The 14,430-nt window shown below is 46.9% G+C and overlaps 1 protein-coding gene across 1 annotated transcript in view; it reads right to left on the bottom strand.

Annotated features, from left to right (window-relative positions):
• The window catches only part of KCTD15 (potassium channel tetramerization domain containing 15), a 37,928-nt gene extending 37,711 nt beyond the window's left edge, over positions 1 to 217 (bottom strand). The window contains exon 1 of the mRNA XM_062500175.1: positions 200 to 217. Coding sequence (XP_062356159.1) covers positions 200 to 217 — 18 coding nt within the window. The remainder of the gene's footprint in view (positions 1 to 199) is intronic.
• Positions 218 to 14,430: the final 14,213 nt, after the last annotated feature.

The following is a 14,430-nucleotide window of genomic DNA, read 5'->3' as shown; positions in this document are numbered from 1 at the left end:
GATGACCGACTACGCCACTTGATGAACATAAATTAGCAACATTCTTTGTAAAATAATTTCCAAGCTATAGAGAAAGGGATTGAAAAATCTTAACACATCTGAACAGCTTCTCAAAGTCATGATGACATATCCATTTACTGTATTTCATCTTGGTTAGCTCCTAAGAATTTCTTGCATCTACAGCACAGAAATACATCACCCCATTATGAATCCACATCCTTGTCTCTTCAGAGGCTGGATGGACATCTGCACTGAACACGAAGCAAATGCCAGCTCTGTCCTAGGACTTCTGTGTCAGCCGATGCGAAATTGGGCATTAACATTTTCACTACAGCACCACCTTCAAGGAAAGTGACTGAATCCTTTCATGACTGAAGATGTTGCTTTCTTGTTTCCCACAAGAGCTTGCTGTAGCCAACCTTCAGTAAATATGTCATGTAGTATAAATAAAACAACTAACTTTTAAAAACAATTTAGTATGCAAGTATCTACAGTATTTTAGCAACGTGTTTACTAATCCGTCTGCCAACACAGACAAAGGTTGCTGGTTTTTTCTTACCAAAGAGCTCTGTAAACTCATGTCCAGTCTCTACTCCTTCACTTAAATGAAAGGGTCAGAAGACCCAGGCTGAATGTCAACCCTGTCTTGGTTCAGACCCCAACCATTATCACTAATGATAAAGGTACAGACCTTGTACAGGGCTGCCTTAGAAATAAATCTCATGCAGTTTCACAAAACAAGGGTCTAATTAGGGCTTATCTGCATCCCTTGTTATGATTTCCAAATGAAATCAAAGGACTTCCAGTCCTCTGTAAATGTGTCTTACATTTAACCATTTGTCTTGAAATACAGACATCAATTTTAAAATATGCACAGATAGCTAAAGATCAAGTGATATGAATCTATTTGTGCATATTTAAACACTGCTGCTATCTTAGGATTTTGTTTAATGTTAGTATACCAGTAAATTCCTTGATCTGTAAAGACTGAGATTCTCAGTGAGGCCATACTCACACAGTAGATATTTAATTTATACTATTCACTGGAGGGACCTTTTGAACAATCCTCTGCTTTTGGCATTTCTCAGCTAGAGCATGTGTTGAAAAAACCACTTAATTATAGAAAATCACTGGAAAGCTAAAATAGTTTTCAAACTTTTATGGCTTTTCATACTTATTGAGGGTGCCACCAGCTTTTGGGGGGAGAGAAGAGGAATTAAAACACTGGCTGTAGAGGACTCATACTAAAAAATGAAACCTGGATTTTTATTAGAGGTGTGGAAGTCAAACATTTTTGTATGAGCAAATTATCAAGAGGTGCAACTGCTAAGCACTACATGAAGGACACTATTGCTCCAAAAAAAATACCCCATTCCTTAAGGTACCGTAACCCTATTTCTAATGACTCCATGCTCTTCTTAATGTAACACACAGCAAAAATTCATCACACTGAGTAATGTACTTATTTTATGCACAAAGCAAAATCCTAAATGTATTTATCCAGTGAAAGTCTTTATGCGCATATTTTCTAATATGGATGAGAAAATTAAAACCTTAAGGGTAAATATCGCAGAAACACTAACAAACTTCATTTATTAAACCATGTAAAATAATCCTTGCTCTTTAGCTGCCTACAACAGGATACAGCATCCCAACTAGTGGCACAGACAATAACCCTGCTCTAATAAGTAACACAGGAACCTGCTAAAGGCAAAATCAATAGAGCCTGATTCCCAAATTATGTGAATATTTAGTTTTTCAAACATTACACACCAAGATCTTTCAGAGCCAGCTTATCTTTTTCTGCCTTCCTAAACTAACTGCTTGTAAAAACTATTTGCCCATGCAAAGTGAAATAATCACAATGCCATGCTCATTTACACACAAAATGATTTTGTGTCCCATTGTGCTCACAGTTGTTCAGCTCTCTAGGGGTGATTAAACTAGCTATGCTGCTACAGCTTGAGATGATTTCACTGAATCGTTTCTCCATGAAGTTGCTTCTTTGCTAAGCTGTTATTTTAACCATAAAAGGTAAACAGAAGGCAGTTGTAAGAGCTCCATTCAGCTCCGTGCCCAGGGCTATAACCCTAGGGCAGAGAATGCTGAAAGACTGCAGAATTTTCCAGGGTGTTGCCTTTCTTGCTCTAAAGCCTTCAGGAATACTGTTCATTTAATACACACTCTAGATGATACATTTCAGATCCTACTAAAAGAAAGACTTCAAAAGTGTAAGAAGTTTTGGGCGGATGAAGCTTCCCCACCTCTGCACATAGCTTGGGGCCATGGTAACCAATACTGCTGTTGATGTTGGGAAAATACAGGAGAAATAAACTGCACAGAGCAAAGCAGACAGATAGGGACAAGGGAGGTGAAAGGTTGCAGAAAGAAACAGGCAGCAGTCTGGAAGGGGGAACGGAGAAAAAAAAGTAAAATAATAAAAAAGGAGGCGGCTCTGAAGGAGGGACAAAGTTAAATCAAGGAGCAGGCACTTAAAAGACTACAGATGGGAAGCAAGACTAATTAAGGATGTAAAAGCGCTTTGTTTCTAAAGTTTATTGTTGCCAGGATAAAAATTAATTGAAACTAATGCTGTTATTCACTCGTGCAGTTTAATTCCTTCATGCACATTTAAGACGTGCGATGAGAACGGCAGGTTTACGGACCTGCCATGGAGCTGCTCTGCCGGGGAGCAGGGCCCGGCTGCACCCCCGGCACCGCCGCGCCTGGAGCCTCGGGGAAGCCGCTCCTTCTGCCCAGGGACCTTCACTGCTGTGCCGGCAGCCCCAGCCGGGCAGACCCGGGAGGGGCAGCCCCAGGAGGGGCAGACCCAGCCGGGGCAGACTCAGGACTCAGGAGGGGCAGCCCCAACCGGGATAGACTCAGGAGGGGCAGACCCAGCCGGGGCAGACCCAGGACTCAGGAGGGGCAGACCCAGCCGGGGCAGCCCCCGACCGCCCCATCTCGGCGCTGCGGGCCAGCAGCTGCCCCGAGACTGCAGGGCAGCGTCTGCGGCCGGAGGGGCACAGGCACAGACCGGGCAATTACCTTTGTCTGCCTGAACAGCCTCGGCGACCCTCGGGTCCGCCGCCACAACTTGTCTACGCCGTGCTCCCAGCCCAAAGACAAAGCGGGGCGGGGGGAGCTACAGACCTTGGGCTCGGCGGCTCCAAAATTAAAAGTCCATAAACATTAGCACACACCTCCATGCTGCTTTACCGAACACTGCACCGAGGAGATCGTGCCCAAAAGTTTTTTGGTTTTTTTTTTGGGGGGGGGGGGGGGCAAAGGGGGAACTCTCTGTGGAGCTCTGGTTGCCCCAGTCGAAAAAAAATTTAAAAGGGGGGAAAAAAAAAAAAGAAGAAAAGGAAAGGCTTTCTCCTTCCTCCCCCTCTTCCCCCCCCCCGCAACCCGCCTCTCTCTGGCAGTCTCCAGTCTATTTAGTGCAAGTTTCACGTCACCCAAATGCTTTTCCCTACTGATGGTCAGGGAAATCACCAGCGAGCAATGCACCCGGTCACTCAACTTCTGCCTTTTTCTTTTGAACACACTGTATGCCCAAAGGTAAAATTCAACCAAAAAAAAAAAAAAGGCACAACATGGCGTCCTTTACTTATTCCCACATAACAAGAAAGGAGATGTCTTAGATGAATGCAAGAAAAAAAAAAAGTCAAGCCCGAATCCCCGATCCTGCACATTTTCCGCGCAGCCAATGGTGGTGAGCATTAGCCAGGCTAATGTATTAATTTTGCAGAAGTGTGCCACATCGCATGCAGGAGCAGGAATGCAAACTATAGCCTAGAGTGGTTTGAAGTCTACCCCAAACCAAGCCTTCCACTCTCACTGGCGCCAGAGTTTCATTCACAGCCCGCCCGTGTTTTCCATACGCGGCGCTCCCCATTGTCGCCCGCCTTCCCTTTGTGCCGAGCCGCCCCGCCGCCAGCCCCCGCGCCCCGGCCCGCGCACCCCGCGCTCCCGCCCGCCCGAGCCCGCGGCTCCGCGTGTACCATGCGAGAGCGCGGAGCGAGCCGCGCTGCCTCCGCCGCGCTGGGGCTTGGCCGTCTTCAGAGCCGGGGCCGGGGGGGCGCTGGGAGCGCGGGCACCCCGGGCCGCGGGGCTCCGCCGGCGCTGCCCATGCTGGAGCGGAGCAAAACAAAACATACACACGCACGCACACACACGCACACGCACACACACACACACACACACACACGCACACACGCGCAGCGCTACCAAAGCGGGGCGGCTGCAAACGGGTCCTGTAGCTTTAAAAAAAAAAAAAACCAAAAACAAAAACAACAACCCTGCCGCTGCTCCCCGAAGCCGGCAGCCGAGTGAGTTTGAAGAGGCACTTTACAAAAAAAAAAAAAAAAAAAAAAAAAAAAAAAAAGAGGAGGTGGGGGGGAAGGAGCGCGAGCAGGCGCGGACCGCGCGGTGCGATGCGAGGCACGGCGCGTACGGCGCGCTCCGGCCGCGCACGGGCGGGCGCACGGGCAGCTGCGGGAGCCGCTGCCGCCGTCCTTACCTTGAGCACAGAAGAGATCTGCGAGCCCCCCTTTGGCTTTGGGCTCTGCCGGGGCTGTGTGTGGATGGGCTCAGCTTTTTGCTTTTATTACTATCTTTGCTCCGCAGATCCTGCTGTGATTATTATTTCTAAAGCTTCTCTGTCTCCTCTCTCTTCCCCTGTTTTTTGCTGCTTCTTTTTCTATTTATTTTGTGCGTGTATGTGTGTGTGTGAGAGGGGGAAAAAAAAGCCTTTAAATGAAACTGCCGAGGCTGTTATGAGAAGAAAGGCAATAATCCCGTCTCTAAATAACAGAGGGAAGGGAGAAGAGGAGGAAAAAAAGCGAATTCTTGCTCAGGGCTTTGCAAACGCCTGCAGGGCAGAGGATTAGGCTACAATTAGCTCAGCCCTTTGCTCTCGCCCTAGCTAATTTTGCGATGAAAATTGGATATTTTTCCCTCCTTTTGGTGAAGGTCCGCAGATTTACTCCCCTACCACCCCCCCCCCACCCCCCCCAAGAATAAAATAAAATACAGCCCTTGAAAATGAAATAAGGCTGGGAAGGCGGCCGGCTCCCCAGCCCGCGCCCCCGGCGCCGCCGCCCGCAGAGCCGCTCCGCGCGGCGCGGCCGGGGCGGGAGCGCTGAGCCCTGCGCTGCCCCGCGGAGCCCGGCCCGGCCCGGCCCGGCCCTGCCGGGGGATAACGGTTCGGTGTTGGGGAGGATCAGGCCACTGTCACGTCCTTCAACAGACTTACTGAAAAGAAGAAGGAGGAAAAGAGAGGGGGGGAAGGGGGAAAAAAAGCTGATTTTAATCATTGTCATTTGGTCTGATGTAATATTTCCCCAGGCATTTTCAACTAGGCATAAATTTTCAGCTCCCAAATAAGTAACACAGGGCACGTTTCTCACATCTCTTGACTCCTCTGTTACAATTAGGGTAGCACCCACTCTGCACTTGTTGATAAACTAGATGAAGTTAAAAAAATAAATAATAAAAAAATAGCCCCGGCACCCCCCCCCCCTCCCCTTCCTTGCAGCACCCAGCGCCGCCGAGGTGCGGACGGGGGGCCTCGGGGCCGGGGGGGGGGGGGGGGCTGCAATTATTCCCAGCCATCCATCCTGCCTGCCTTCCCCCTCCCTTTCACCCTTTGCTAATGTCTCGCATTGTAAACGCCAAATTTCCTGTAGGCCATTAAAACCAAATGACGTCTATCGACATGCATTGTGCTATTGCGGAGCGCCCTGGCAGCCCGCCCCCGGCCAAAAGCGCCATTTCAATTAGAGCGCGCGGCGCGATGGCGCGGGGCTCCGCGGGCGGCTCCGCGGGCGCGCAGCGCGCCCGGCCCAGTACCGGGGGGGGAACAGCAGGGAACCCCTCCGTGAAGGGAGGGGAAAAAAAATAATAATAAAAAAGGCAAATCCCTCCCTCAACTTTCAGCCAGAGGCGCGGGTCCGCCGGTGCCTGCGTGTTTCTGCGCGCCGCCGCGGGGGATGCGCCCCCGCTCCGCGCTGCTCCCCACGGAAGCTTGGCGGAGGGCGCGGAGCCGCTCCGCGCTCCAGCGAGCAGCAGCCGGCGGGCGGCCCCCCGGCGCTCCCGGCGCTCGGCCGCGCCCCGCGCTGGGATAGGAGGGATGGGGGATACGGGGGGGATGGGGGACACGGCGGGGATGGGGGACATGGGGGGGATGGGGCGGCCCCGCCGCCTCCGCTCCCGCGGAACGGCGCCGCGCTCGCCGGCGGCCGCGGCTCGGCGGGGCTGCAGCGCCCACTAGCGCGCCCCGCGCGCCCGTTACGCAACGGAGCGCGGCCCCGGAAGGTCGGAGCGGGGAGGAACCCGCGGCCCCGCACCCAAAGCAGCCGGGGCGCCGTGCAGGCAGGCAGGACCCCCCAAAACTGGGGAAGGGGGGTTAAAGTTTTCTTCCGTGGCAGGAATAAACAGAAACTTTTCTCCTAAGGGGAGCTTTTTTTTTTTTTTCCCCTTCTAGAGTACAAACTACAGGAGAAGAGGGAAATTTTCTCATTAAAGTTACATCCCTGCAGTTAGTTCAATTACTTGATATATGCAGAAGATGTTGTAAATTTAAAGATTTAAATAGCTTACAAAGATGCCGGAGGCTCCATCAGTTAATTTCCTTAATTTATGGATTTTTAGCTGAGCTTCTGAAATGAAAAGGAGAATGAGAACTAGGTCAGCACAGAGATTTGCATCCAGAACAGACTAAAATTTGTTTTCCTTGACCATCCCATCAGCCCAGGTGTGATCTTTGTAGGGGTCACTGTCCCACCTCTGACCTCCAGACTGGGACACTGACTCTGTGAGCATGGCACAAAGGGGTAGATTTTATTCTAAAATAACTTCCGAATACAAGCGTGTCCCCAGCCACTGCCTCACCTGATGGTTGCACAAGGCTGTAGCCTAAGTACTCTCATTTCCTTAACACTCTGGTCAACAAGTGGATGCGGGCAGGACAAGCTCCACTGAGACCTGACCTGCCGCGCAGCCGGAGTCTCACTCAGATTTTTCTGTAAGGGTGCAGGCGGACTATTTGGAACGATTTGGCATCGTAATTTTGACTTTCTTTGTGAATTACTGACTGCTAAATGAAAAATAAATATGAGAATCTCAAACAGCAATCATAGCAGCATAAAAATAGGATACTTCTGCACTGAGGCACGCTAAAGAGGAAAGAGAAGACCTAAAAATACTGCACTTATACAAAAAGTAGAAATTGCTATCTGACTCATCCCAACACATCTGTGACAGGCACTGTTTAATTGTGCTTCGCGGAAATGGGATGCACGGATAATAAAGATTCGGTTTGTTTGTTTGCTTGTAGATCAAAGGAAAGACACAGTAGCACTTGGAATGAAAAAGCCCGCGCACGGTACGTAACTCGTGCGGGATTGCTTTTACTGTGTCTGAGAAAAGGACAACGTGCTTGGGAGCTTTGTGTTTTTTCTTGCCTCTATTAATGTTGAGGGTAATAAAGGTACGCGTTAGAGCTCTGTGTGCACGCTCTCGGTTCTTTCTTCTCCCTCAAGTGTGTGAGTGCCTTTCTGTTGTTTTGTTTCAATATGTATGAATATATACATATGAATCAATACTTAAAAGATTGATATAAACTAAACAGTTTTAGGAAGCAACATTGCGGTATGATTAGTATTGGTGTTCATGATTTAACATTTCTTTTCCCACTAGATGAAGTTTCTAAGATTTGCAAGGTACGTGTCAAGGACGGGTATATAAATGGATTTTTATTTATTCACAACTCCAAGACTAATTGCTTCTCTTTGCCTGAAGGCCAAGAGATTGGTTTTAATATGACACTTCAAAAGTATTCATAGAACTACAGAGATACTAAGTGTCATTGTTTAAGAGAGAAATCTCACTATGCTACTTGTGACCCTGAAAATAAAATCTTCCACTGTATTTTGAATCCTAATGTTGTTTTTCAGAGTTTCACTTAAAGCTCAACTATCAAGAAGTATACAAAGGAAAATATTAAATAATGTGTAATGAACAAAAAAAAGAAGAAATACTGTTAGAACTGAATATAACTTATTTTCTCAACAATTCTATTATCTTCCCTATAAAGCAATACAAAATTTATAGCAGAAGATTCCTGAGCTCGGTTGCAGGATATTAGAATTAGAAATTATAAATTGTAATTTATCATAGGTGCTTAAAAGTTCTTAACCAACTGCCCAGCATGTTTATTACAATTCCAAGTACTTCAAAATACATACTTTGGAATTTTTTTCTTACCAACAGTTCTTTGTATTCTCTGAAGATGCTTAAAAATCAAATTGGACAGAACTGTTCTGTAATCTGTTTTTATACCTAATTATTCTATAGTTTACTTTCTTCTTTTTTTTAAGTAAATGGGCAAAATATTTATTGATACATAGACAGTGTGAAAGAGAAGCCATAAGGAACTCCAGCTCATTTTTTTTTCTTTCCCCCCCCCCCCCCCAGAAAAAATGAATTGTATATATGTTACAGGACAGAACTATTACTAGATCATGAAAATATGCTGATTTGAAGGAATATGATTTTCCTATCAAAAAGATGATCCTAATATATTTTGAGATGTGTGAAAGAAAGGAACATAAATTGACAAACAGCATTAACCTCTTCTGCACCATTCTTTCTGAATTAGAGCAGGACAGATTCCAGCTGGTGTTGCTCTTGAGGGCCCTGTATGACATTGTGGTAGGAGACTTCCTCCTGTCCAAGTCCTTACTCTTTTTCTTATGGGGTTTATCCTGAGGTTTAAACCTGACTTCAGCACTTGTTACATTACATGACTTAACTTGAGGCATTCTGGTGATGATACCTACGTTTCCATCCACTACAATAAGTGCAGGGAGAAAACTGTGGGATGCCTGGTCCTCGCTGAAATGGACCTCACCATGGTCTACCAGGCATTTTAAGATAAAGCAGGAAGTAAGGGAGAAAAAGGATCATTTCATTAAATGCTTAAAGCAGATAAATGAGAATTAAAGGATTGTTCCTTTAAAACAAGGGAATGAATGTCTACATGCAGATTAATACTCCTGCCAGTCACAGTTACCACTGTAGTTTAGATGGACTTTCATCTTAGAAGATTTGAGTAAATAATTGGGATTTCAAAAGTAGTTGTTGGACACCGGGTGCACGTTCAGTCAACAAAGGCTGCATGGCTGTTACTCCCAGTGGGTTTTCACAGCTGTGACTGGGTTTGGCTCTGTCTCCTGGACTGCCGAGTCACTGGGGACAAACACGTCTGAACACAGAGGTTGGTGGCTGTGGGTGCTCTGGCTGCCACCATCGCTTCCGTCTCTGGAAATGAGGGACAAGCAGAAGCTGTGAAAAGCTGATGTTATGTAGGTGTTGAGCCTCCAGAAAGGTTTATTCTTGTGAGGAGCCTGAAAATATTAAGTATCTTGAAATCCCAGTACTTGCTACAGCCAGTTGACATATAAGGAATAATAAAAGGAAAGGACATCTCCCAGCTGAAGCAAGTTTTCAAGCCAGTTGCAGTGCCAATCATTCTGGAAAAGGAACTTGACCCAGGGTTTGCTAATTAAGTAAAATAATTGTTTGTCATTTGTAGACAGATGAGGGTTTTCCTGAGAGCAGTGAGCATGACTGTGCGAAGAACAAAATCTGATCATTAGGAAATAACCGAGTCTTGTCAGTCTTTTCCCTTGAATGCTCTTCTATTCTTTTCAAGAAACAGCTTGCTGCTGAGTAAGTTTACAAACCATTACTTTATTGACTAAATACAGATGGATTGCTTTTAAAACTATCCATTATCCAGTGCCTAACTCGTGACAACAGCGTGATGCAAAGAAATAATCTGCCCTGGAATGCCAAGATAAAATAGCTTGTCAGGAAATACAGTATTGGAAAGGTTTGTTTGTCTTTTCTGCTTCCAGCTGTTATAAGCCAAAGATAGCTTCCAAAATGAAATGTACATAATCAAGATGTCCCATGTTAATGTTTATCATGGTGTTTCGAGTTTCGCACATTTTTTTAAGTGCTCTGCCTCCTCTTCTTAAACAGGTTATAAAACTGAGGAGTGTTTTTTAACCTGTTTAAGTAACGTGTGTGGTGTTAGTTTTTAGCTACTTATTAAATAAAACTTATCCATATTGTATATGTCACAGAGACAAGAAAACATTTTTATGGCTGAGTTTAATCCATTCATTGGTTTATTAGAGACACAATGTACTCTGAAGAATGTCACAAATCCACATGGTGTCCCTGAGCGCTTGATTTTTGCATATGGATCGCTGACTTAGCTGAACGATGTATAAAATCCTGTGTAGCCAGGCAGCTCCCAACTGAATACTCTTCTGAGGGAGGTTATACGCATTGCTGCTGCCAGCAAAGGTCTGGAATATGTTAAACTGCGGAAAAATCACTTAACAGAATATAAGGAATGAAGAGAAGAGCTATAATGGCCCTTTTGTAACAAATCGTTTACACTTTTTTTGGATCTTTGGGCACAGGCACCTCAAGAATCATAGGCGCATTGGTTATTTATGTAGCAGCATTTCAGCACGCTTTTTCTTTGGCAAATACCAGACCAAAGGGGTTTGGATCGTGCATGGCAGGGACAGAATCTGCGAGAGCAGCAGCTCAGTTAAGTATGACAACAAAGCCATGAAAGTGGAAGAAAAAGAAAATGGAGCAAGTCCTTCCAGAACCTGAATTTAACAGCACACAGAAATGGAATTAAGCACACTTTTATTTTGGAAAATATCCAAATAGTAGAAAAAACCAGCAGAATTGAAATGAGAAAACAAAAATAACATTTTGAGGTAGTGATGTTCATCTGTTGGACAAAATGATCAGTGAATTGGAATTTGTGGGGCTGCGGCGAACGTGCAGAGTGAGACACAATACAGAACAAAACTCATTGCTGCTAGCAGTGTGAAAAGGGAGCAGTACCGGTGTTGTGGCCCGTGATTTCTGTGTGCTGAGCCCCGGTGGTTCTCCCTGCCCACCTGTGACGCAGGCGGGCTCAGCTGGAGCGTTTCCAGCGCAGAACGTGCCCCTAGCACAGGGCTGATGCGCGGTGCTGCTGCTGTGCCTGGCCTGCAGCCTCGCTGCCATTGTTCCAGCACAAAGAAGAGGAGAGCTCTCGACCTGGCCAGCTGAGCGAGAGCCTATCCAAATCCTGCTAAGCCAGAGACCCTTGGAAAGGAGGCAGTATGTCAGACATATGGTTGAAACATGCTGTGCTCCAGCCATCCTCAGCTAGCGTATGGTCTCCCGAGTACCACTGCCAGCTGGGCTCTAATTTACACTGGGCCTGAGAATCAGGGACCTTAGCAGTCTCCCTGATGGTCTCTTCTCCTTTGCTTCACTGATTTCAGATATGCAGCTGGTCAGAGCTTTCCATTTTCCCTGTCTGGCATCCTTTCAGATAGACACGGAGGGATATCCTTTACTTTAACAGTGGTTGAAAAAGCAGAGCTGGGTATTCTGTGAGAGTAAAATTTCAGCTTTCTGACTCTGTAGAATATTTTATATTCATGGTGTCACAGCAGATGTCATGCAAGTATGTAAAGTTAATAAAACAGGCATCCCTAAAGCAACTGATGGAGAAACAGCATTGCCAAGTAGTAGAAATTATACTTGTCTGTTCTAACCTGTGTCTTTGAGGATGCATATGCATGTTCATTTTCCATGGATTTGCACTCTTGGCTTTGTAAACATTGCATTATTCCACATTTCTGTCATTGATTTCTTCTCAGAAAAAGAGTAACAGAATGCTTGTTGGAATAAACTCCTTAAATAAGAGGCATTATTTCTCATCTTGAAGTGCATGTTGAATGGTGCATAGAGAGTAATAAAAGTCTTTGTTAAACCCTTGTTTAAACTTTAGTTCAAGTGTTTTATTACAGTGTCACACATTTTGCCAGTCTTCACTTTGAATGTTTATTGAAGGAATTAATTTGTATTTTTATATTCAACTTTTAGTTTGCAATTAGCCTCTGAGATGTAGAACTTGTAGAGGAAATCTGTAAACAGATGAATTCAATACAATTTGAAATAAAAAATTATTTGATACTACTAGCCCCAGCATAGTAGCCTTCCTGAAGTGGGTTGTAGCAGCAATTACATGTTTCTGTTTTGTTAATTTTTGGAACATTATGCTAAGTCTGCTTTATGCAAAGGGTCGTTGTGCACATCTAGTATTTTTGTGAATGCCATTCAGTTATGCTTTCTGTTGTCAAGGCATCCTCTTGGGAAAAAGGTTCACATATATTTTCAGCTGTGATATTCTTCGGTGAATAAAAGCATTTGAAAAGTCCTTGCACGAAACAGTTTCACTTTAATCCCTCATTTTTGAATACACTGTGTTAAGTCTAACAGAGATCAGTCTCGGCTGCTCTGCTGCTTGAAGTGCCTCTCCTTGTAAAACCCCATCTTGGAGTTAGTTTTCCAGACCATGTCCTGTTCCTCACAAGATATTCTTGAGTTATGACACAACCAAGGAACCTCCTGGCTAGGAACTGCCTTTCCTCTGAGGAGCTGGTGATTTAATAATAAAAAGGTAAATGAACTGAACAGGTGGAAATTATCTTAATTCAACAGGACCATGAAGGTGCCCAGGGACAAGTAATCTTATCTACATCGCCAAGACCCTCCAGTTTCCTCCCCTTGCTGCTTTGCTGTTCAATTCTTGCCTCTTATTTCAGGTGACACTGGTAATTTTGGAGCAGTGATACTTTTGTGTATCCAACACACTGGAGCCCATTTCTCATCTGGGCATCAACACTGACCACACAATTGCTTGCAAGAGTTGTGTCATCAGCTCTGATTAAATGATAAAGGATGCAAGTAAAAATTACACTTGGTTCAGGATCCCATATTCCTTCTCATTTGCTGCTTTTTAGAGTTTCACTCTTCAGTCACAGGCCTGAAATTCAAATGCAGACTCTTCCCCCTGCGGACCAGGTATTTACTTGCTTTTCATGAGCATCTACATTCATATTCCCAGAATGGCAGGGGTGGGAGGGCACACATTTTGCCTGTGAAAAGGGCAGCTCTTCCGAGACCATTAAGGTTCCTCTTTCTTGCATCTGGGGAATGGTAAAGCAGGGTGAGTGACTGTGGCCATGGCTTTCCTGGAGTCACCAGGCTGAAGCCGGGAAGAGTCTCTCCTTTCCCATTCCCTTTTCACACTTGGTGGAGCCAGCAGGTAACTGGAATGGCTTAGGGTAAGGGAAAGGAGGCCACACTTGGAGGACATCTCTTCCAGAGTCTTCCTCCTGTGTCCCCTCATCATCCCTACACTTTTGCCTGTTGTTTCCCCAGATGAAGACCCCCGAACGATCGTTCCCTGCTCAGCAGCTCTGCCACAGTAGAATAGCAAGTCCCCATCTCTCCTGTTATGCTGCATGAAACTAAAAATACCAACCCCACTGGAGTTACTTCTACATTAAAGATGTAAGTGAAATTTAAAAATCACTTTTGGAGCTTTTTATTTTTTATTTAATTTTTAATTAATCTTAATTAATTTGAATTTTGAAGCAATCTGAAAAATAGTTATAAATGAATATATAGATACATTTCGGTGGGTTCCCCCTTGCCCATATCCACTGGTGAGATAATGAATAATGCAGGACAGAAGCTGTGGTCCCCGTTTGTATCGCCGAGGTCGGGGGTTTGCACAGATCTGGCGTGGGGGAGCAGGAACCGGCTGTCCCCATGTCACCATTCTGGTCCCAGGGCGGCCGAGGGGCGAGCCCGCAGGGCCCGGCCGGGAGCGGGAGCCGCGCTCGGGCTCGGGACAGCCGCCAAGTCCTCTCTCCAGCCTGAGCCCCGCTCCAGCCTGAGCCCTGCTCCAGCCTGAGCTCAGCTCCAGCCTAAGCTCAGCTCCAGCTCCAGCTTGAGTCCCGCTCCAGCCTGAGCTCAGCTCCAGCTCCAGCCTAAGCTCAGCTCCAGCTCCAGCCTAAGCTCAGCTCCAGCTCCAGCCTGAGTCCCGCTCCAGCCTGAGCTCAGCTCCAGCCTAAGCTCAGCTCCAGCTCCAGCTTGAGTCCCGCTCCAGCCTAAGCTCAGCTCCAGCTCCAGCTCCAGCTTGAGTCCCGCTCCAGCCTGAGCTCAGCTCCAGCCTAAGCTCAGCTCCAGCTCCAGCCTGAGTCCCGCTCCAGCCCCAGCCCCCCTCCAGCCCCAGCCCCAGCCCCAGCCCCAGCCCCGCTCCAGCCCCAGCCCCAGCCCCGCCCCAGCCCCAGCCCCAGCCCCAGCCCCAGCCCCAGCCCCAGCCCCAGCCCCGCTCCAGCCCCAGTCCCAGTCCCAGCCCCAGCGCCAGCCCCAGCCCCGCTCCAGCCCCAGTCCCAGTCCCAGCCCCAGCGCCAGCCCCAGCCCCGCTCCAGCCCCAGCCCCAGCCCCGCTCCAGCCCCAGCCCCAGCCCCGCCCCAGCCCCAG

Source organism: Cinclus cinclus, chromosome 11 (assembly GCF_963662255.1).
Source record: "Cinclus cinclus chromosome 11, bCinCin1.1, whole genome shotgun sequence".
NCBI lineage: Eukaryota > Metazoa > Chordata > Aves > Passeriformes > Cinclidae > Cinclus > Cinclus cinclus.
The sequence above is the reverse complement of the archived record's forward strand: the minus strand, read 5'-3'. Positions and strand labels throughout refer to the sequence as shown.